The sequence below is a fragment of the Seriola aureovittata genome, chromosome 22 (genome assembly GCF_021018895.1).
Source record: "Seriola aureovittata isolate HTS-2021-v1 ecotype China chromosome 22, ASM2101889v1, whole genome shotgun sequence".
NCBI lineage: Eukaryota > Metazoa > Chordata > Actinopteri > Carangiformes > Carangidae > Seriola > Seriola aureovittata.
The window spans coordinates 10,065,365-10,087,368 of NC_079385.1; the positions used below are offsets into that span (position 1 = coordinate 10,065,365).

Genomic DNA, 22,004 nt, shown 5'->3' on the forward strand with positions numbered 1-22,004 from the left:
TGTACATCACATTTTAGAGGACAATATTGCATTTTTCCCTTTTCTGCTTTTTTCTTTTAGACATAAGTAGTGGCAAATTTGTTCATTAACATTTTACACAAAACATATAGTTAACAAATAAAATATGATGCGTAATTATTGATTAAACCAGCTATTTACATCTTGGACAGCCTGTCATTAGATTAAACCCAGACTGCCGGCAGTGCGTGACTCTTGCTTGTCTCTGGCCTCAATTCACCTAAATAAAATAAATAAGACATGATTAATCGATTGACGATGCCAGCGCTCTGCCTGTGCTGAGCTCGGTATCTGTTGTCTCTGCTCGGCTGTACGGACCGCTCTCAGGCTCCGCTCGTCCTTTGATGAAATGGCAACAACAGTGAAACTGAACACCGGGGCACAAATCCCCATTGTGGGACTTGGGACATGGAAGGTGCGTTTTTGTTTTCACTCTGCTATCCTACCTAGCATCATTTAACAGTTAACTTGCTCAATGAGCTAGTTAGCTTGACGTGCCAACAGAAAGTATGGCTGCAGACTGCAACAAACACGCGTCGTGACAACTAGCTTTCTTTGAAACAACTGCTGATATTTTCCAACATAGATTCGCATGTAATTGCATTGTGTTTGACACATGACTGCTGGTTGACGTTTTGGTCTACGTGGCCATGTAGCACCACCCTGTAGGATTTAGTGTAATGGACTTTCCAGAAACATGACTGTCATGTGCAGTCAAGTTACGGCGGGTAGACTATGTGCACTTCATTGTTGACGGATTTCATTCACTTTAATCCACTAAAGTCACAGATACTTTAGGCTGCTGTTTGTTTAAGGCACCAATTGTGAATTGTAACCTAATCCTTATGTGCTTGCTTTGCTTTTATCAGCCGTCCTCAGGTGCTCCATTGCATATATCATTTGCTCTTGAATAGTTAAAATGGCTCAAATGCAGAGGACACATCACCCAGGGACAATGTTAAAGTGTAACCTAACTAACCTAACAGCCACCTTCAAATTTATTGTCCCAGGAACTGAAGTCAAACTTAAACTGCCTTTCAGACAAAGGACAGTTACAATTTGTAGCAGTAAAAACATACATAATGTTTAACCATTCATTATCTGTATATTGACATCACAAGAGTACAAATAAATAAGTATTTATTGTGATGTTATTGTGCTACAGTTCCTCCAGAGGACATGGAGTATGCTACAAGGTGTATAAATGTAACCGGTACTAATCAATAGCAGTTACACAGTGTATGAGTAACCGGTCCTGTCTCCTTAGTCTGCCCCTGGTAAGGTCACAGAAGCAGTGAAAGCAGCCATCTCAGCAGGTTACAGGCACATCGATGGAGCGTACATCTACCACAACGAGACGGAGGTGGGAGAAGGTGTTCAGGCCATGATCAAGGACGGCGTGGTGAAGAGAGAAGATCTTTTCATAGTGAGCAAGGTGAGTTGTTTACCTCATGTACATGTTGTTATTGTTATTTCTCCCACACACAAAAAATCCCATTGAAACTGATGCTGCCTGTCTATAGAGCTGTACTATTTGCAAACTGTTTTTGATAATATGGGTTTCCTGAACATGCTCACTTGCTTACCATTGACTCTGTCCTTTCATCTCATAGCTGTGGTGCACTTTCCATGACAAGTCCCAGGTGAGGAAAGGCTGTGAAAAGACTCTCAGTGATCTTAAACTGGACTACGTAGACCTCTATCTAGTGCACTGGCCCATGGGTTTCCAGGTAAGTAAACTATGGCCTCTTCTTAGCCAGAGTGTCTGTGTTGTGTGTGTGTGTGTGTGTGTGTGTGTGTGTGTGTGTGTGTGTGTGTGTGTGTGTGTGTGTGATGGTGGTGTGTCTCAGTGTGGGCAGTTGCTATGTTAAATGCCCTTGTACTATGCTATCCGTCCTCATATTTTTGATGAAGTATGAAGTTGATTGCAACAGCCTTAGCTATTATATTCTTTTGTCATGTCACAGGCTGGCGGTGAGGACTTTCCCTTGGACAGTGCAGGAGAGACGATCGGTGATAACACTCACTTCTTGGAGACGTGGGAGGTGAGTTAAACACTCACATATCAGATGGAAGGTTCATTCTGGTAAAACAAACTGAACTCAGCCAAGGGAAACCATGTGTTTTTTTTATGGTCAATGTCCTCAGGGGATGGAAGAGCTGATGGACGCTGGTTTGGTCAAAGCTATCGGTGTGTCCAACTTCAACAAGGAGCAGATTGAAGCCATTCTCAACAAGCCAGGCCTCAAATACAAGCCTGCCAACAACCAGGTACGTTAAAGGACTTGTTTACCCGAGTAATGTCACCTCACAGTGACATTCTTGCCTCCTACACATTAGTAGAAGAAAGAGATAACACTATTTCAACTGGTAACTAGTAACGACCAAATGAAGCTTATGGTCCACTGGTTCGTCAAGAGATTGATTACTCGAAGTTTCATTCAACAACATTCACTAGTGACATCCATGGCTGAAGGTGTAGCCGCCAAATCATTCACAAGCCCTTTAATATAAAGAACAGTATAGCTCTGTTCATTCTTCTATTACTGCTGTGTTCATTGTGTCACTGACTCATTACTCATTAGATTAAATATCAGGGCTGTTAACAAAGAAGAATGACGGGATGAAATTTGTGTGGAGGGGGATGTTCTTTTTATTAAAAAACAGAACAGGCTTGAGATGGTTCCTCTTCTTACTACTACTACTATTCCTAGGAATAAGAATAATAAATACTCCGCAAAAAACTCTAGTGCAGACTGTGGTACACTTGCAACATGTGAATCAAACTACCACCGACATCCCCCAAATGATGTGCCAAGTGTTTAAGATGCTTTTATCCTAAAACTGGTGTCATGCCCCGTGCAACGCGAAGCCTGGTTCGTCATAGGTCAAGTGGTTTTCCGCAAAACGACACGAGCCACAAAGTGGGGCTTCATCTCATACACCCCTTCTTACTCAGTACACACCTTGAAGGCTTGCCTTTAGACGTCCCTCCATTACTGGCCACTATACAGACTGTGTACAATTGCAGCCATTTTGGATGTGTAATATGTCTGAGTCTTTGCTACTGAGAAGCAAGAAAACAGACCCATTACAAGAGCTCTGTTCTTAAAGGGCAAGAGGCCGTAATGGCATTATCTGTCCCCTGATATCAGGTCTAAGAAATAAATGTCATGTTTAATTGTAATGGGCCACAGCAGCTTCCCCTCAGGGTGGAACAATTAGCTGAGGAGACTTTATATTTTTGCTGTTTCTCAGAACCATCATTCACCATTAATGTCTTGTTTTGTCTGGTTGTGTTGTATATTAGATTACAGCCCTTTGTCACTGTACACACCAAATATGGAACAAAAGAGCTGAACATCGGTGAATTTGTCCCTGAAAATGATGCCAAATAAGTAAAGCAACAATACAAATGTCCTCTTGTGCTTCGTTTATGAGCCCTCTGTGGATAATCTGACACTATATTTTCCAAATCCGGTTTTTGCACTACGCAGGAAGTAATAGATTAGTGAGAATTGAAAAATTGAATTTTGGTATTATAACAATAAAGTATAAAGTGAAAAAATAGACAGGCTTTGAACAAGACACTGAACAGTGAGTTTAGATATAGAAACATATCAATAGCCTGACAGTTACACTCAGTTAAAGCACCACTGTGCCTTGACTTGTACAAAGCAAAATCATCTTTGCCCATGTTTGCATGTTGTGCAAATGTGTACCCCGCTTGGTATTTGTGATCACTCCATGGTCTCCGCGGTGCTTCTCCAAGATCTGTGTGCTTGTCTCACTAGGTGGAGTGCCACCCGTACCTGACCCAGGAGAAGCTGATCAACTACTGCCACTCTCAGGGCATCTCAGTGACGGCCTACAGCCCGCTGGGCTCCCCTGACAGACCCTGGTCCGTAAGCACGACTATCAGATTTGTCACAAAATAACAAACAATATTTTCTATAACATGTGCTCTGCTACAAAGTGGTCAATGGTCATCGCTTTGGTCAGTTTCGACTTGTGACTGTTGTTCCTCTTTATCTCTGTGTGGCACATCGTGTCATGTTTTTGACATTTTAGTACATATTTCATAACTGCCCACCTTTTGTGGCAGTGTTATTCAGATCGCTTTTCTAAAGTGTTTCCATTAGTTTGTATACTTTTGCAGAAGAATACAATGTTTGAGTCCTGTAAATTCTGTTTTTGAATTGCAGGGCTAAACCGGAAGACCCATCACTTCTACAGGATCCCAACATTAAGGCTATTGCAGAAAAGTACAAGAAGACAGCTGCTCAGGTACAGCACTCGCACTAAGCTCGAACATATTTAAAAATGTAACTGGACTGAACAAAGCTTTAAAGAAAAGCAATCCTTGCTTCGCTTCTGTCTTAAAGTAGGACATGCGTAGGTAATCAGACTTTTACTCTCAGCCATAGTAGTAGGCATTAACAGGGATGCCAGGGAGAAAAGTGTGGTTGATTTAAATACCATTCGCATGGTCCCAGCTGTTATTACACTTCAAATTGTGACCTCTGATCACGTTCACATGTTTATTCCCTTCCTCCTCCTCCTCCTCCTCCTCCTCCCCTGCCAGGTCCTGATCCGCTTCCACATCCAGAGGAACGTGATCGCCATCCCCAAGTCCATCACGCCTCAGCGCATTCAGGAGAATTTCCAAGTAATTAGCCGTCAAATTGTTGAGATATTTTCTGGGATTATCCCTCAGCCTGCTTTACTTACTTTCCCTTTTTGGCTTGTGCATGAAAACTGTTTTTTTAAATCATTGCAGGTGTTTGACTTTGAACTTTCTGACGAGGAAATGAAAACTGTATTAGGATTCAACAGGAACTGGAGAGTCTGTCCCATGCAGTGGTGAGACAGTATATCATTGTGCACTTTTTGTGTGTTTTGTTACACTGCTCAAAAGATGATGTGTTTCAGGCAACCATTTGTTCCCTCTCTCTTTACAGGAGCACGAAGCACAAGGACTATCCCTTCAATGCTGAATTCTGAAAAGGAACGCGCTGATTCTCCACAGGTTTAAAGTGGGAGCTGGGTTTTTGCTTCTCTGCCTTCTAGACTGATTGCTTCCTGTTGTTTAGAGCAGTTGGAACTCTTGGTGTGACCTTGCAGCAGATTTTTGTTGTCATGTTACAGTTCTCAGGAAACAAAAACACAACTTCCTTTGTTACTAGTCTTGTCTCCATACAGTTTTTACACACACACCCCAAAGATGTATTTACACTCGAGAGGCTCAGTTGTCTCCATTCTGGATTTTGAGCTTTGCACAAATACAATTGACTGTTAATGTCTTTTCCTTACATGGTCATTTTCTGTTCTGTCAGTTACATAGTTTGCTTGGAAACAAGAATTGAATTGCTTTGTGTCTTAATGCAGAGTAGATTCTACTGTTTTAATTTGTGGCGTTTAAAGTTACTGAATAACTATTCGTGCCATATCCAGATTTAATATTTTCAATACTAGTAACAGTTCCGAGTTAGGTCTCAGAACAGAAGGAATAAATTACAAAGGTATCGGCCTGAGTTAGTTTTGCGTTACATGTAAGAGGAATTAACCACCTACAGTAAATTCTCATTTCAAAATATATTTTTGTAGCACATTGGTGATACATCCAATGATGTATCATACATCCAAACACTTCTCATTTATCTAAATGTTTCCTCCTAATTTCCACCTATTTTCTGTCATAGCAGTTTTTTTTAGTTTCATCACAGGGAATAGTGCCTTAGGATATAAATTGATTACAAAATTCACAGTGTTGTCTCACTAATGCAGAACATGCTTCCTCAGCTAGGATGACAAACTGTTTTCCACTATTATCTGTGAGTCATATGTGGCACATTGTGATCATGTGTGTTGATTGCGTTACAAAATAATCACTTGCACTTCCCATATCAGCTGCTTTTGTAATGTGTTACAATAAAGGCCTGTGAGAGGAAATAAAAAGGAGGCGGCGCTTGTTTTCTGCAGAGCTGAGTGGTGACGGTTCCTCTCACTTCCACTAGAGGTCAGAAAAGCTAACAGTGGGTCTGAGGGGGCTGAGTGAATGAGCTGCTGGAGCCTTCAGTGGTGTAATCTACATGACACACAGGTATACACACACACAGACACACACACATGCACACAAATAGCCACAATTAAATCATTCAGTTCAGTTTTATTTTTTGGTCCTTCATTAAATGCTCCATTTTTTAAGGGACATTAAAATCAGCCTGTATTAGCCTTCTAGTTAATGTTTAAAATGACGTGCCAAAAGCGTCCTGTACTGAACATATGAACCTTATCTAACAGTCATCTAGATGAGACTGTCCATGTTTATGACAAGCATGACTTGTAAACAGCAGTGAATCTTTATTACCCTCTTGTCCAGCAGGAAATTGAGTTTGTCCTCAAAGACAAAGCTAAAACAAACTTGTGTGCGAGTCAGCAGAAAGATCTGACATTCAAGCTAATGTCATAAAGACAATGGATTCACATTATAGGCAGGTTTATTTTATAGCAAATTTCATACAGAAAGTCAGTGTATTACACAAGGAATTAAAAATAAAAAGAGATGCATGTATAAGTAGAGGGGTTAAACACTATAATTACATAATTAAAAAGGGGCTACGAGCATAAACGTGGACTGAAATTAGGTTGAGTACCAGTATTATTTACTGTATCTGTATCTGTATTTTGTTACAGTGAGTTAGCTTTCCACTACAATGGGTTATACCATAATAACATTGTAATTGTGACTGCCATCTTTACATATAAGTATAAGTATAGTATATATAAGTTTTCTAACTGTCTTTTTAGCCAGTTTTTCTGGGCTCTAATTTATCATTTGTCTGTCAACTCTTTGCCTTCTATAGTCTCAAGGCTACATGGATGTAGATTACGTGACAGGTCCACATCCTAAAAAATATTTCTCCTGCCTATTTAGCATAGTGTAATAAAAACTTGCAGAACTGGTTTGAAATTGTGTGTAATAACCCGCCCAACGTCTGTGCGCAGAACATCACGTGACCTTTGTAAAATTACTTTGTCACACCATCAGCCCGCTGAAGTAGTTCCTTAGCATTTTTTAGTGATCACTTTCACTCCCATTTATTCCATGTGATCTCAATTATATTTGAGTAAAACAGGAGATACTCAACCTCCAGCAAACGCTTAATAATTAGAAGTCACGCCTCTGCCTCAGTCTTGATAAGCACATTAATCGGGTAGTTGTTTTAATAACACAACATGTGGAATTTGAAGAAAATAAGTGGCTGCAAAGCAGAAACTGAGAAAGTTTGTCATCTGAAGAGTTAGTATTCAGTGTTCAGGGGGAAGTCTTTGTGTTTTGAGGCCCTTGAAGGAAAAGAAGAAAGGTTAAGATGTTTAACTCATAATGACAATGTAATCTATTTCTCTCTTTTCGCAACCGTCTTCCCGTCTACTCACCAATGCATTGTGAATCCTCTCCAATTCTTGTTCAAGCTCAGCAAGGTCTTCATGTCTTCTTCACTCAACTCAAAGTCAAACAACTGAAAGAGAAAGAACAGCTAAGCGACTCACAGCCACAGAAGCTGCCTTGTGTTCCATCCATGTGGAGCCCGACAAGTATCACCCACACACAAAAAAATAACGAATGTTGAAATGGAAGTATAAAGCGCATAATCAGAATTTCAAAAAGCTAAGAACCACTAGATCTGAATTATCCAGTATGAGAACACAGATCCTGCTTCTGAGATTGAGATCGATATACCTGGAAATTTTCCTTGATCCGATGGGGTGTTATTGACTTTGCAATGACAATCACATTCCTCTGGATGTGGAACCTGATGAGAACCTGTTAAGAAAACCAAAACCTTATTTAACTGTTATTCAGCCATCCTCCTGAACATAGTTGCGTGACCACATTTTTGGTGGATCATCAAACACAAGTACAATACTGTACTGTTTAATTTCCCATGTTCAGAGTTTTATAACAAACCCTTTCATCCACCACATGACGGTACTGACTTTCTCCTTGCGGACTTCTGTTATATAAGCAGTCCATAATTTCGGACAAAGCCATTATGTCAATATTGGATGTTTCCTGTGTGCACCCACTGGCCGAAACAAATATCACGACAATGCAACATCTGTTTGTTCACTAGTTTTTGCTGTGCACTCGTGCTGGTGCTGTCCGGTATGTAATCTACAACTAACCAATATAAGTATACTGTATTTAAGCTTAAAGGTGCATATACTATGTGCTCACATATGACATATCATGCTTTGTAGTTATGAGAATGAAATACAATGTTAAAGTGAAGTAAATTAACCTCTTTGAAAAGACATGACAAAGATGTTTTTGTTTTTTTGTTTTTTTTACTTGTGCTGGAGTCTTGTTGTACTTTTCAGCGATGGCCTTGATCTTAGGTTCCTCCAGCAGAGAGGGTTCATCAGATGAAGCCCTTTTTTAAAATAGGTACAGAAATAAATCAGTGACAGTTGAAATATAAAGGTGCCAACACTTTTCTATGAGCACTGTGTGTAATATGTGATATGTGACATTTCCTCTCACCAGGGTCTGTCAGGGGAGCCCAGAGGGCTGTAGGCCGTCACTGAGATGCCCTTTGAGTGGCAGTAGTTGATGAGCTTCTCCTGGGTCAGGTACGGGTGGCACTCAATCTGGGAAACACGTGCAGATGCTTTTATTTTCTTCTTGTGCTATTTTACAGTAGGTATACAACGATGCATGTTGGAAATCTTGCTTCGCACCTGGTTGGTGACGGGCTTGTACTTGAGGCCCGGCTTGTTGAGTACGGCGTCAATCTGATCTTTGTTGAAGTTAGAGATGCCGATGGCCTTGACCAACCCAGCATCCACCAGCTGTTCCATGACCTTTCAAACACATTACATACTGGTATTAGTGATGGCTTTGTTAGATCACAAGGATTGTCAGTTTAAAATTTAGCACGTCACTTAAATTACCTCCCAAGTGTCCAAGAAGTTGCTGCCGTCAGAAATGACCTGGCCATGCTCATCTACAGGAAAAATGTCATCACCTGGCTGCAGTTAAAAAAAAATGTAAAAAATGTTGAAGTCAGAACATGAAGTTGGATGGAAATGTTAAATGGGGAAACACGTCAGTCTGAATTCAGAGAGGTTCCAACATTTAACTGTTGCCTCATTCTCTCAGACAGATAAAATAGGCCAAAGGTGAGTGAGTTTGTTCTCCTCTATGGCCAGCACCGGACAGTGGCTTCCAAACCTTGGTTCCTATAGGGAAGTGCATGAGGTAGAGGTCCAGGTAGTCCAGTTTCAGGTCACTGAGAGTCTTCTCACATGCTCCCCTCACCAGAGATGGAAGGTGGAAGGTGCACCACAGCTGTTAAAAAAACAGAGTTGATGTGGGTGTGATGGTGGTGATGTTGTAGTGTTAGTGGATCAAATAATACATTTTAACCTGGAACAACCAAACCACAAGTTTACATACATTACACACACACACGTAGGTTATTTCTAGTGTTTAAAAAGCCCCTATGGGTGCATTGACTTCGGCTGCAGCTTACCTTACTGACGATGAATAGATCCTCCCTCTTGACCACTCCTTGATCAATCATGGCACGAACCCCGGCTCCAACCTCTTGTTCATTCTGGTACACATAAGCACCATCGATGTGTCTGTAACCAACGCTTATAGCCTCTTTCACAGCCTCAGTGACCTTCCCTGGATCTGCCTGCAGAGGTGGGGTGATACAAAGAAAGGAAATTGCAGATGAGTTACGAAATAGATAAGACACAGTGGTAGTGATGGGTGTCTGTTGTGTGTTGCTGCGGCTTCATAACAGTGAAAAGTTCTATTTATTTAATAGTTAATGGTGAGACATGGATATAGAGGCCATGTTGTCATTGGCAGTGCAACCAGTATAACTGCTCCTACACTAATCTTTTCAGGCCTGTGGGCGGTAACGTAAATATCCATTCTCCTGGAGAGAGGAGATAATGTTGATGTCAGTCAGTGAAATTAAGCACGTCATTGTGCTGCAGTTGCAATACTTCAATACAGACATCTCTGATCTGTTGAACCTACTCTGCAAGTACGGTGGATTCAGGCAGCAAGGCAGTTGATTCAACACACAGTGCAGTTGATGCAGAGCTAAAGCTAAAATACAAAGTCCATCCAGCTGGATTTTCTGGCACATTTGGTGAGAGGCAGGGTCAACCCTTCTGCCACAGAGCTGCTTGAACGCATAACATGTTCAGCCTTACCCTCCATGTTCCCAGACCCACAATAGGCATCTTTGCTCCATTGTTAAGTGTAACTGCAGGTATCATGTTGAAGATCTTTGCAGTTCTCAGTCTTGCATGATCAATCCAAGCAGCCGTTCGTGCAAGCAGACTCTTACTGCACTACACTGAGAGAGGAGGCAGCCTGTTGTTTAAAAGAGGAGGGGTCAATGGGCAGAAAGAACGTCCTTCTGGGTTTGATTAGTCATGCCTTCTTTGAAGAACATGTGTTCAGATCATAGAGAGATTTTAGTTAGTGAGATTTTAAGAGGCACCACGGGGGGTCAGCACAGTTGGTGTGATTATATTTGTTTGTACAGCATGAAATCTGTGCAAGAGTTTCTACGAATTGGAAAATAACTGCTTTCATATTCTCAGCAGGAGTCTGACCAGTCGGAAACAAGGTTTAATCAGTTGTTGGGGCTTCTGTCTTGTGTGCAAAAGGAGGGACTTTTTTTGTTTTGTGTTGTGAATTATGTAAAACAGACACAATACATCATTACATCTATGTTTTTTATTTCAGGTTTGTTTTGTATTTTACAAATTGCACCTTTGTTGCTAAAGTTATTGTATAATTTCTGAGAGAGGAAAAAAGAAACGTTCCCCTCGTCTTACAAATGAAAAACTAGTCACTGATCTCTGCCTTAGAAAGTAAACAGTGTATGGTCAATGGTCAAACATTTGAGGTCCAAGTTAATTGCAAATCTCAGCGACTCAGTGCATGATATGACAGCTCAGGAGACACTGGATGAAACACAAGATACAGTGACGATCAATATTAGCACATATGTATAAAACATTAATGGGCCTGTGTGTTGTGTGTGTGTGTGTGGGGGGGGGGGGGGTGACTAGGAGATCACCGACACATTGTCAAATAGAGAGGAAAAGTCATACAAAAAACAGGCATCATGTAGTGTCATAAATAAATCTTAATGTTTTTTTGATATGTTCATATCACTGTATCAATCTCTCAGTGCAGGTGTGCTCGCACCCTCACTGGATGGAACTGGACGAAAGCTCTGCTGTGGATCCTCTACCGTTGATTGAAATGGCCAAAATCCTGCAAGAACAAAGAGGCAAGTTGTGATATTGTTGTTCTGGATTGCATGAGCCTCACGTCTGTTGAGTGACGGTGTGGCATTGCAGCTTGGCAGGCCCACAGCTGGTCACATCTTAATCTTTGGACATTTAACTGTGTTAGTGATACTGCCATGAGGGACACAACACAGGGAGATACTAATCAACCAGTAACCTAGTGCTACAGTTTCTGTGCTTGATGAATGTTTGGGGTCACATCTCATAGCTAATCTGATGTATTGCTCTTGGAAAAATGTATCATCCTCTTGAGTCATGTGCTGTTTCTTAAAATGTATTTGAAAGCTGCCTAGTTGAGACACTATAAGTGAATCTATCAGGTTACACTCAAGTCTTAACTTGTTTTGAGTGTAGAAATGATTTTAAGAAAATACATATCTATCATTTTTCACGCCTTGTTACAGCAATTATCTTCAAGCACGTGTGGTTTTATTTGCCCTTTAACACTGGCACAGATGACAATGACAGTTACTGAAGAGGGCCACACATACACTGTAATACAAGCTGATTGTTTTATTTGCCTGAAACTCAGGCTCCGGTAGGGACTTCATCATGTCCTACAGAAAAAGATTGATGTCCTAATGCAATTGTATTATTGCATTTTCATTTTTACTTATTATTATAATGTTCCACATATAAATGTGTTATCTATCATGGGATTACATTTTCACGTTTAAATTATTATTCTAATAAAGTCCCCTTTTGGCTTCCATACGATGTGTACTAGTTGAAATTTATTCTCTAACTGATTTGATCAGGTTTAAGTGTGAAAAAAAAAGGAAATGATAAGTGTTTAAATAACTAACTTTTTACGTGCTTCCTACAAGTAGATATAATGAACAAACTCCCACTGCCACGTCCCAACTCATTTAGGTTCTTTTTAAAAAATATTTTTTCTTATGTTTGTCAAGTTAGTTTCTTCTCCATCATTTCCTTTTCCCTTTGCCAAGTTGTTGCGGTTACTGTTCTAAACCCTGCCCTCCTCTGTTAGGAAAGTACGCACTCTACTGGATGTTAACTTGAACAACAACTTTCTAGATTATCTCGTGGCTCTATAGTGACGAACATTGTTGTGTCTCATTGATGTGGTGCTGACAAAATAACAGGAACTTTTACTTCTTGGCATGATTCATTCAGTCCTGCAAAAAGCTGTGAACTGTTCACACTGTCAGCGACTGATTATATTATTTTATATACAGTATATTCAATATATACTGTGGTTTGAAAATTTAGAAAACTCCTACAACACCTATTTTAATGTGCTAGAAGCATGTTACCTACCTGTCTGATACTAAATTTGCATTATGGCCCAAATCTAGATATCATTCTGTTATTTACTCCTGACAATATTCTAATTTACAGGTAAACATATATTTAAAATAATATTAACATTACTTGAAACAATAAATTATATTTCTTATTGCACCAAATTCTCCAAATCAAAACAAATGGATTTGCTCATGTAACTTTTTATTCATTATTCAAACATTATGCAACCAATCAACATTCAGGGCACTCTCACTGTGCAGACACACACACACACACACACACACACACACACACACACACACACACACACACACACACACACACACACACACACACACACACACACACACACAAAGTGCAGACATCAGACAATGACATTAACATAGCACTGTCTCTGAAAGATAGGCAACATGAAGAGCAAAGGTGCTAAATATTGCACATTATGATCAGTTCAGGAAACGTAACTTCTCAGTCCGTTCAGCTTCACTGGCAGACGACCCCAGGTTCTTTTGTAAGCATCAAAACAACTGGTTACAAAACAGCTGAGAGAACACACAAACATTCTCCGTGGCTAAGTTTACCAGTCTTTGTCATAGGCCTGATGTTATTTTCCTACCCTGACTGGGTGAAGGTAGATGCAACTCTGTAGAAAGAAATTAAAACGAGGTAACAGTTGATAATGGCCAACTCGCACACATCACAGGATGTGACGCTCCATTTTCACAGCAAAATTTGATGCAAGTGCTTTCGATCCAAATTTGTATTACTTCAGCTTTACTTGTGATTGAATCTTTTAAGCTAATGAGTAAAAACCAAGAAACAAAATGTACAAATCTAGCAGTACACAATGTTAAGCTCAGCATAGCCTGGTTTTATATTAGCGAAAAGGTTCATATTGTTGAGAGCACAATAATAGTATGGCCTAATTAGCTGCAGAATGAATGTTTCGCAATGTTACAGCTGATGTTTGAGAAATCTTATTGCCTCACTGCTCACAAGAGAAAAAATAACCTTTTTCATTCAAATGATCTGTTAGCTTTAGGCCATACCTGAGTCTAGTTAGTAGATTGTACCATCATAAAAAATGAACACAAGTAAACATAATGAACCTGGAAAGCTAAATAATGGGGAGGTATCTGAATGACTTACTACTGTGCTATGAGCAATAATGTGAGTGAGTTATTGCTTGGAAGCAGCCGTTTATCAGGCCAGCTTGGATATTTGTTCCTAGACGGAATTACACACAGAAAATTACAAAAAGCCACACAAAAACAATTTTCTATTCCACCAAGTGATAAATTAGCGATCAATTCCAAAACCACACTTAAAAGCCTAGCTGTGTCCTAAGCAGCTGCCCTCCGTAGAGCACCCATTTTTCTGCTTGTCTCAGGAACAGTCAGTGAAGGTTGTCACCATGTTGCCCCTACGCTGGGTCACTGTCCTGCACTGTTGCTTTCCCGAGCTCTGGAATCTGCTTTCAGTCCTGGAACCGTGCGAGTTAAAGGAGAACATCTTCTCCAAGTCCTCAAACATGTCATCAAAGAGTCCTCCACTGAACTGTCTCTGCTTGTTCATTGCCTCCCGGTGAGCCTTGAAGTGGCTGTCAAAGTGTCTCTTTTGATGGGCCTGACTTTGAGAATGGGAATGGGAGTGGGTGTGGGAGTGGGAGTGAAAGTGGTGTTGGTGTCGTTGTTGACCAAAAGTGTCATAGTCTTTGAAGATGTCATCAAAGTTGAAGTTGAAGGACTGGTAGTGCTGATTGAAGTTATAGTTGCCACCTCCACCTCCACCTCCTCCTCTACGGCCCTCCCCTGTTAATAGGCCATGGCCAAACTGGTCATACTCTTGCCTCATCTTATCGTCTGATAACGTCTCATATGCTGCAAGAGACAAGGAAGCATTTCATTACTTATTGTGTCGGTTGCTATGACAATGCCACACAAACATATCTGAATATTTCTACTTTAAGCAACGTGGCAATGTTTCTTGTCTACGTATTGTCAATAGTAGACAACATAAGTTTCCATTTCACATACATAAGATTAAATGTTTGACTTTTCCAGTGCAATTTTCTTTTAAGAAAGACCCATTATGTGAGAGTGTGCCTATAAATAGTTCCTTATACATCCAGTTTCACTTTTGGCTGTTGTCTTAATGGTATCACATGACAACACAAAACAGGTTATTAGCAGTAGGCTATTACTCTTAGGAATGTCTTTAACAGAAGGAACCAAAATCATAAAATGTTTTGGTTAAAAAACCTTCTGACACAGAAAAGACCTGATCTAAAAAAGAATATTGAGTCTACATTGTTACTGCTAGTCCTCTATTGTAGAAAGACACAATGACTAACTTACCCTCTGCTATTTCTCTGAACTTGGCTTCGGCGTCAGGGCCTTTGTTTCGGTCAGGGTGGTACTTCAGGGCCAGCTTATGGAAGGCCTTCTTGATCTGGCGATCAGTGACATCTTTGGTCACCCCCAGCATGTCATAGTAGTCTCTCTTGGCCAGGATGAACTCTGAGATCAGCAGAACATGCACTGCAAGCAGCAACACAGACTGTGCTGTGGCCATACTGCTGGTTTTGGCACCTTTGCGGCTGTGAAGAGAGAGAGGACAGTTTGACAGCTGCGTTAGCGACGTTTTTCACACCCCTGAGACACAGGAAGACTTTCTCAACGGTTATAAATTACAAGATTCTTGTACCAACTCTTCAAACAATTGCCAGAATAAAGCATATATAGCGTTGTTAAATAACTGTACTTTTTGCTAGCTAGTTTCAACGGAGAGACGTTAGGCTCAAGAAAATGACAACTCACTCTTAGTGGAATAAGGGAGAAGAATAAATAAGCTCTGCCTTCTTAATGACACTCTATTGTCTGTTGTGGGTTCTAGATTAACCACCCAAGACAAAAAAAACCGTTAATGCGTCGTGGAGAAGAGAGCTTACCTGGAGACAGGGTGACACAGCCGTGGGACAACTTCTATCAGCTGCCGACACCTCCAGCTGATGCGAAACGAAATCTAGCAATTGTTGACGAACTGCATTCCTAAGCTGTAACACCACGACTCGCAACACTATTGGTTCATTTCTTAACTCAGTGACTCAGTTCGCTCTGATTGGCGGAAACAGTGCGCACGTGGAGAATGTTGCATAGCCCGAAGAGACTACAACCGAAGCAAGAGGTTGAACCGCGCACCGCTCCGTTTTCGCTTAATCGATTGAGCTGTGAGATCTAAACATGTTTTCAGCCGACTAAATAAAAGTATGTTTTATATAATTTTATTCTGCATTATTTTATTATTCTCTTCTCATATAAAATAGCTGCTGAATCCTTAAAGGTCACGTGTCTTAATTTATTTAATTACTTCCATATAGTTGTGCAACCGTTTGTAGTCGTGGAAGGTACGTTTATTGTCTTGAAAACAAACGTCACTTCCGCTAGGAGAACTACAACCCGGAAGTGACACTTTTACGAGCTGTTTTGTGTTGTCAAAACATTTTAACTGCAAACGTGTCTCAGTGAAGCGTTTTCATGTAGTCTCACTGCAGACATGCCACGGTACTGCGCTGTAAAAGCTTGCAGAAACCGCGGAGGAAGTGCTTCCAGACAAGACAACAAGAGAATTAGCTTCTACCCGTATGTTTTCTGTTTGCTTTCTGGAGTGGCTCCAAGTTGAAATTTCTGTTGGTTTGGCTGCAAGTGCTTATATTCTGTTAATTGTAGCATCTTAATCAATCTTAATATTGGTTATATAGGAATTGAGAAGTTAGCATTAATGTTATATTAGTGGTATACAATGTATGTCATGTTAACCTGTTTGTAGTAGTACAGGTAGAGACTGTGAGACCATTGGAATGAATGAGATGTAATGATAATGTTAGAAATGATGAGACATTCAAGTGAGACTGATGCTCCCCTACTGAAACCTGCCTGTAGTTTCAGCTTCAAAAACAGCCATTTACATTTCCCTCTCTTTACCCCTAAGGTTTCCCTTGCAAGACAAGCCCAGGCTTCAGAAATGGGTGGACAACATGAAGCGAGAGGAGTGGACCCCGAGTCGGCATCAGTGCCTATGCAGCGAGCACTTCACAGAGGACTGCTTCGATATTCGATGGGGCATCCGCTACCTGAAGAACACAGCCATCCCGACCATTTTTCCCTCCAATGAGGATGTATGTGTCTGTGTTGTTTTCCTGTCTGTCACAGTTCCATCATGAAGAAAGGGCTTGCTGGACTCCGCAAATTAGCTGTGGACCAACTTAGACATTTTTCTGCAAGAGTAAGAGCACAAGCCAAATGCCAAAAGGTGCAAGATCACATTTTCTTGCAGTAAAAGCAAAGACGTTTTGGTTTGCAGCAAGCCTGTTCTTAATGTTTTATTCTTTTCACCCATATCAATTATATTGCTCTGCGGGGAATTTCTGATTTCTTGTCCATCACAGTTCCTTTATAGACATGCAGCTTGTTACAGTATTGTGCTTTCACTTGCACTGACTTTTGCGTAATCTCATTAAATAAACATTCCTTTCCTTTTTATCTCAGGATGGTGAGAAAAAAGGGACCATCATTAAAAGGAGCCCCAAGGCCAAACCCAGGACATTAGAGATTGACATTGAGCCCACAGGATTTGACTGTCCCCTCGGTAAGAGGCCACTCATCTTAAGCAGAACATGCGAAAAGTTCCATTCAAGCACATCAAACAACACTGTTGCTGAACACACAGAGATGGTATTTGAACTGCCTCTGGTGTCAGACACTGGCATCTCCTGTCACGGGAACCAGTCAGACATACAGAGTGCTGCTTGTGAGGTACCAGGTGACAGCGGAATACCAACAGCGTCCTGCCTCGCACTGTCCCCATGCACTGAGCCCTATTCTGAAGAGCTCGCTGACTCCACTGTGACTGTGATGTGCTGTGAATCGCTGGGCCCTTTCTCAGATGGAGAGGCCATTGTGGATGCAGCTGCCCTCCAAGCAGCACTGGGCCAGGCTATTCACCTTGTTCCTGTGGAAATGGTTAAGGACGAACCCACAGGCTGCTTTCTTGGGGAGGGGGTACCCAGTGAGGGAGAGCACATTTCTGTTTACGAGCACTCGTACTGCAGACCGGACACAGACAAAGATCAGCTTTGGAGTAAGATCTTGAGTTTGCATTCGAAGATATTGGAACTGGATCACAGAGAGGAGAGCACGGTGGCTAAAATCCATGCTCTTGAGACTGAGATAGCCCTCCTGAAGAGGGATGGGGCTGTTTTTAAAGAGAAACAGAAAGTTTTAGAAGATTATATATCATCCATGTTGCTCTGATTTTGGACCAATATTGTGGATGTGGTTGTATTTTAGTTGTTACCATTGAGTCACTTTTGCAAACATCTTGCACATGCTTCTATAGATGCCATACATAAAACACAGAAATAATAATTGTGCCTGATTTTACACAACTTAATTGGTACTTGGTGTTCTCAATATTGCTCTCACATTTCCATATTACAACTGTATGTCTTCTTATGTCCACACGGTGCCACTGTACAACCATTTTTATTGGCAGCACAGATTTTCAATGGTTTGTTGCTATGCATTTTTGATAGATATTCAAGATTTTCTGTTCCATTGTGTCATCAATACCATATGCTAACTTATTAACAGCTCTTTTGCTGTTTTTATTATACAATGCCATCTGCCTGTTATGATGTTTAATCATCTGGTCAGTGTTTGACAGTTGTCTTTGTTACTCTATAATCTCTGTTGTTACTGTATAATTTAATGGAGTTGTTTGTTGTTTCACCAGAGTCAGAATTCATGATTTCATTCATGTAGTCATTCTTATTTTCTGTCTATTTACATATGAATAGGATTTGAGCTCATTTTATGATTCATGATGACGAGGGTTCAGAGAAGCAACAGGTCATGCCATGTTTTGCACGGACACATGCAGTTTGTTCTTCAATCCGCGCTTTTACTTTTGAGTTACAAGAAAGGTCCTCTTAGCGCCCTGCTGCTTAAGTGCTGTATTTTTGTTATAATTAAGTCGTCAGTTTATTTCAGCCCGGTGCTTGATTTCCAGTAGCACACTGTCATTTTACGCGATCTTCTGCAAAATGTTCAACTCTACAGAAAAATGAGCAATGGATTTACTTTGAAGTAGGGTGAGGTGTTCTTTGAATGTTTTTCTTAAAGCATGTGTGCCTCTGGGGGCTGTGGTTTTTGATTTAATCAAGCAAAGCATTCAGAAGTGCATTACATAATTGGACTAAAAAGGCAGTATACATCCATGATGTTGGCATGATGGAGTTTCTGCTTGTTCTTGCTTGTCATGGTAAATGCTATTTGATTTGATGTACTTTCGTTCTCCAAACCAGCTGTGTAGCAGAGAGAATAAGAGAGGGGCAGAGGAGAGGCTAAATTGGTTTTTGAATTAATTACAAAATGACTGATTGCATATATGAAAGGATGTGGAAAGTGCAATTTCAAATGACTCCAGGGTGTTACAAGATGACACATTTCCCTGCTCAAGAGTGATACTGGTCCCTGCCGCACCATCAGTGAATAAGAGAATGGATTATTGAAATTAGTAATGAAATGACATTGTTGTAATCCTATTGCACCTAATCACGGAGGGAAGACAAAACGCCATCTCACTGAGATCTCCTGGCAACAAAGGAGCAAGGAACAAATCCTATAGAAGCAAGTGCAGGCCTTGATCTCAGTGTATAGTGGAATAATATTACTAATCTTTTTTCATTGTGAAAGGAGAAACGGAAATGAACAACTGATGATCAATAAAATAGGACTCAGGATAAAATTTTTTATAATAAAATAAGTATAGTAACATCAGTACATAACAGACTGACAATAAGATTAAATAAGCAAAGGCCTCATGATAAAAGTCCATTTTCAAAATTGAAAATTAAAGCTAAATCTCTTTGTGTTAATCTGTTTAGATAATGACAATGTTAAAATTCCAACAGGTGATTTACGTCTATGCTACAGAATCAGATTCAGGTTTAACTGTCAGCTGCAGGTAAACTAAAGAGGGTGACATCAGTGCCGTAAATAGTAAGTTATCATTTAATTTTTGTATTGAATATCAGGAACAGTATTTTCAGTGTTTATTTGTGATCATGCAGGAAGCAGTTTAAAAAACAGAGAGATTCAAATAGCTCGTGTGTACAGTTCACAACACCCAGCAAAGAAAACATTACAGTACATGAAATAGTTAAATATGGATGGTGTATGCTCCGTTTATCTGTACAGTCTGTATAGAATGCCTTGATTGTTTTTGAGATTGTGTTAATATTCGTCTCAGCGTCCTCCGGCACTGAATGAAAGATAGTATTGTATTATGTGCAAACATTGTTACTCCTGTTCTAAACTTATGCTTGCATACTTTTAATATGCAGTAAGTACTGTGTGTGTCATCTTGGTTCACAACTGCAAACTATTCTGCTAAAACGTGAAATATGTGTTTTTCTGTTATTCATGATGAAACGTGACAACTGACAAAATACTGTAAGATGCAAACAGAGATCAACAGAAATCCAGTCTACAAGCATGCATTGGCAGAAACTACAGATTAAAAAAAAAAAAACAGGATCCATGATGGATTTTTAGTTCTCTGGATGTCAGATATCCTGATGAGATACTCAGGTCAGGCGTGTATCAGCTCTTGATATTAAATGTCTCACAGTTTTGGCACATGCAGGTCAACCATTTTAGCTGTAGTAGATATAAATCCAGGGGTTGGTGCAGCTGTTGAGACTGGCCAGCAGCATGATGATAGCAAACACGGGACCTGAAAGAGAAAGGATAGATGACGTATGGGCCTTCAACAAAGTGACAGTAATTACCAATTGGATATATTTGGTCCTTCAGGTTTGGGGATCTACTTTTCTTTTTTTTTTCCAAATAGACCAACCTTGACTAGGCGCACTGCTTGGACTCCATGCAGACCATAACTGTGCAACAAAAAATGGGCTCCAACACACGGTGTATGCCATTATAATAACAAATGTCATCTTCACAGTCTTGAGCATCGCGTTGGACACCCCCTTCGTGTCTGCGCGCCCTGCCTGCAGCGCCTTTCTCTTCATGTTGAAGTAGATTGTTGTGCATATTCTTATTTGACAATAGAGTAAAATGACGGCAGGTATGGCAAACACTGATAGGGTGATCCAGCTGATGTAAACCCTGCTCCCCCACGGTTCAATAAATGTCGCCCAGCAGTCGTACTGGTTCTCCCCCACCTCTTGGAGAGAGAAGATGAAGAACTGAGGAGCGCTGAAGGCGAGCGAGAGCAGCCACGCTGCGCCTATGGAGAGATATCTCCTAAATGAGCCGTTCAAGAAGGAAACCATCGGTTTGCAAACCGCATGGTACCGGTCTAAAGTCATAGCCACTATCATGTACGCGGAGGCAAACATCCCAACCACCTGCAAGTATTTTACCAACCGACACAGGAAGTCTGTGCCTCGGAACCTGTGCGTAATTTCAATGGAAAACTGCGGCAGGACTTGGAAGAAAGCCACCACCAGATCAGCCAAACACAGGTGCAAGAGGAAAAGCTGGGTCCTTGAGTTTCTTTTTCGCTTCTTCCAAAGTGTGCCTAAGAAAAAAAGATTACCAGCCGTTGCCAGCACAAAAACCAAACCCAAAATTCCTGCTCGGATGAGCGCAAAATGTTCATACACCTCTCCATCCATATCTAGTGCCATTTCAGAGATGTTGCTGCTGGAATCCATTCTAGCACGAATTCCTGATGTTTCCCGCAAGACTCGTAACTTCAAGGTTCAATCGACATTTCGGCGCATTATCAAGGTGTTGGAATATTGACAAGTTGGCGCGGGAACATCTCCACATTCTCCTCCTTTGGTGCACCACGATGCAAAGTGACTGCGGGGGCTGCGAGGAGCGAATCCATCGACTTGAAGGGGAGAGAGGGGTCAAAGTTGTCAGTGTTGACTGAATGTCAATATGATAATTGTGACATTCATATGCACACAAATATAGAAATCTAGGAAATGACTAGAATTGACCAATGTCATTTTTTAATCCTTGGACCCATAACCTAAAAATGCACTGTGAAATGGAAATCTTTTCCCCCCTGAACTGTTTAAATGTATTATTAATCTTTATTAACCTGTAACTCCTCAGAACTGACTGACTGTCTTAAGCGGTCCTCAAGGCTAAAATGTTTGTATTCTGTTATAGATTACGCTTAATCTTTTGAGTTTTTCAGATCCAGAGATTGTTTTCAGTGAGAGTGTAAGTGCATCAGGAGTACATACTGTATACCTTCCAGATGCTCAGGTGCATTACTGATGTAGCAACTGATTTAGTATTAATGCCATAATGTTTTTGCAT

At 40.7% G+C, this 22,004-nt stretch overlaps 5 protein-coding genes across 8 annotated transcripts; 2 read left to right on the top strand and 3 right to left on the bottom strand.

Annotated features, from left to right (window-relative positions):
* The first annotated feature begins 274 nt into the window (after positions 1 to 274).
* Positions 275 to 5,979, top strand: akr1b1.2 (aldo-keto reductase family 1, member B1 (aldose reductase), tandem duplicate 2). Its single transcript, XM_056367802.1, has 10 exons — positions 275 to 433; positions 1,286 to 1,453; positions 1,632 to 1,748; positions 1,986 to 2,063; positions 2,167 to 2,289; positions 3,813 to 3,919; positions 4,224 to 4,305; positions 4,604 to 4,687; positions 4,799 to 4,881; positions 4,980 to 5,979. The coding sequence occupies exons 1-10, from the start codon at positions 368 to 370 to the stop codon at positions 5,020 to 5,022; spliced, it is 951 nt and encodes a 316-aa protein (XP_056223777.1). The 5' UTR covers positions 275 to 367; the 3' UTR covers positions 5,023 to 5,979.
* akr1b1.1 (aldo-keto reductase family 1, member B1 (aldose reductase), tandem duplicate 1) lies at positions 5,972 to 10,433 on the bottom strand. 2 transcript variants are annotated; one of them, XM_056367804.1, is made up of 10 exons: positions 10,258 to 10,433; positions 9,558 to 9,725; positions 9,257 to 9,373; positions 8,977 to 9,054; positions 8,764 to 8,886; positions 8,567 to 8,673; positions 8,375 to 8,456; positions 7,763 to 7,846; positions 7,459 to 7,541; positions 5,972 to 6,106 (listed from the first exon to the last, which is right to left on the bottom strand). In XM_056367804.1, coding segments are annotated over exons 1-10 (909 nt in total). In that variant the 5' UTR covers positions 10,324 to 10,433; the 3' UTR covers positions 5,972 to 6,105. The 2 variants fall into 2 exon arrangements, with proteins under 2 accessions (XP_056223779.1, XP_056223778.1); XM_056367803.1 differs by lacking the exon at positions 5,972 to 6,106 and adding an exon at positions 6,501 to 7,365 and having other exon boundaries at positions 10,258 to 10,432.
* Positions 10,434 to 11,092: 659 nt separating this feature from the next.
* LOC130163343 (THAP domain-containing protein 5-like) lies at positions 11,093 to 18,452 on the top strand. 3 transcript variants are annotated; one of them, XM_056367484.1, is made up of 3 exons: positions 11,093 to 11,351; positions 16,630 to 16,816; positions 17,187 to 18,452. In XM_056367484.1, exons 2-3 carry the CDS (start codon positions 16,676 to 16,678, stop codon positions 17,949 to 17,951), a joined length of 906 nt encoding a protein of 301 aa, XP_056223459.1. In that variant the 5' UTR covers positions 11,093 to 11,351; positions 16,630 to 16,675; the 3' UTR covers positions 17,952 to 18,452. The 3 variants fall into 3 exon arrangements, with proteins under 3 accessions (XP_056223459.1, XP_056223460.1, XP_056223458.1); XM_056367485.1 differs by lacking the exon at positions 11,093 to 11,351 and adding an exon at positions 15,791 to 15,905; XM_056367483.1 differs by lacking the exon at positions 11,093 to 11,351 and adding an exon at positions 16,100 to 16,280.
* Positions 12,824 to 15,697, bottom strand: LOC130163346 (dnaJ homolog subfamily B member 9-like). The gene is made up of 3 exons (XM_056367487.1): positions 15,590 to 15,697; positions 14,997 to 15,238; positions 12,824 to 14,519 (listed from the first exon to the last, which is right to left on the bottom strand). The coding sequence occupies exons 2-3, from the start codon at positions 15,211 to 15,213 to the stop codon at positions 14,026 to 14,028; spliced, it is 711 nt and encodes a 236-aa protein (XP_056223462.1). The 5' UTR covers positions 15,214 to 15,238; positions 15,590 to 15,697; the 3' UTR covers positions 12,824 to 14,025.
* A 142-nt stretch (positions 18,453 to 18,594) lies between the features above and the next one.
* Positions 18,595 to 21,722, bottom strand: avpr2l (arginine vasopressin receptor 2, like). Its single transcript, XM_056367486.1, has 2 exons — positions 20,560 to 21,722; positions 18,595 to 20,436 (listed from the first exon to the last, which is right to left on the bottom strand). Exons 1-2 carry the CDS (start codon positions 21,380 to 21,382, stop codon positions 20,357 to 20,359), a joined length of 903 nt encoding a protein of 300 aa, XP_056223461.1. The 5' UTR covers positions 21,383 to 21,722; the 3' UTR covers positions 18,595 to 20,356.
* Positions 21,723 to 22,004: the final 282 nt, after the last annotated feature.

Coding starts and splice junctions, on each gene's coding strand:
- akr1b1.1 (XM_056367803.1), bottom strand. CDS start 10,323: ATGATACCTGCAGTTACACTTAACAATGGAGCAAAGATGCCTATTGTG. Junction 9,055..9,256: donor ACTTCCCTATAGGAACCAAG/GTTTGGAAGCCA, acceptor TTTTAACTGCAG/CCAGGTGATGACATTTTTCC. Junction 7,542..7,762: donor GGATCAAGGAAAATTTCCAG/GTATATCGATCT, acceptor TTTCTCTTTCAG/TTGTTTGACTTTGAGTTGAG.
- LOC130163346 (XM_056367487.1), bottom strand. CDS start 15,213: ATGGCCACAGCACAGTCTGTGTTGCTGCTTGCAGTGCATGTTCTGCTG. Junction 14,520..14,996: donor GTTCAGAGAAATAGCAGAGG/GTAAGTTAGTCA, acceptor TGTCTCTTGCAG/CATATGAGACGTTATCAGAC.
- LOC130163343 (XM_056367483.1), top strand. CDS start 16,195: ATGCCACGGTACTGCGCTGTAAAAGCTTGCAGAAACCGCGGAGGAAGT. Junction 16,281..16,629: donor AAGAGAATTAGCTTCTACCC/GTATGTTTTCTG, acceptor TTTACCCCTAAG/GTTTCCCTTGCAAGACAAGC. Junction 16,817..17,186: donor TTTTTCCCTCCAATGAGGAT/GTATGTGTCTGT, acceptor TTTTTATCTCAG/GATGGTGAGAAAAAAGGGAC.
- avpr2l (XM_056367486.1), bottom strand. CDS start 21,382: ATGGATTCCAGCAGCAACATCTCTGAAATGGCACTAGATATGGATGGA. Junction 20,437..20,559: donor AAGCAGTGCGCCTAGTCAAG/GTTGGTCTATTT, acceptor TTTCTCTTTCAG/GTCCCGTGTTTGCTATCATC.
- akr1b1.2 (XM_056367802.1), top strand. CDS start 368: ATGGCAACAACAGTGAAACTGAACACCGGGGCACAAATCCCCATTGTG. Junction 2,290..3,812: donor ACAAGCCTGCCAACAACCAG/GTACGTTAAAGG, acceptor TTGTCTCACTAG/GTGGAGTGCCACCCGTACCT. Junction 4,306..4,603: donor ACAAGAAGACAGCTGCTCAG/GTACAGCACTCG, acceptor CTCCCCTGCCAG/GTCCTGATCCGCTTCCACAT.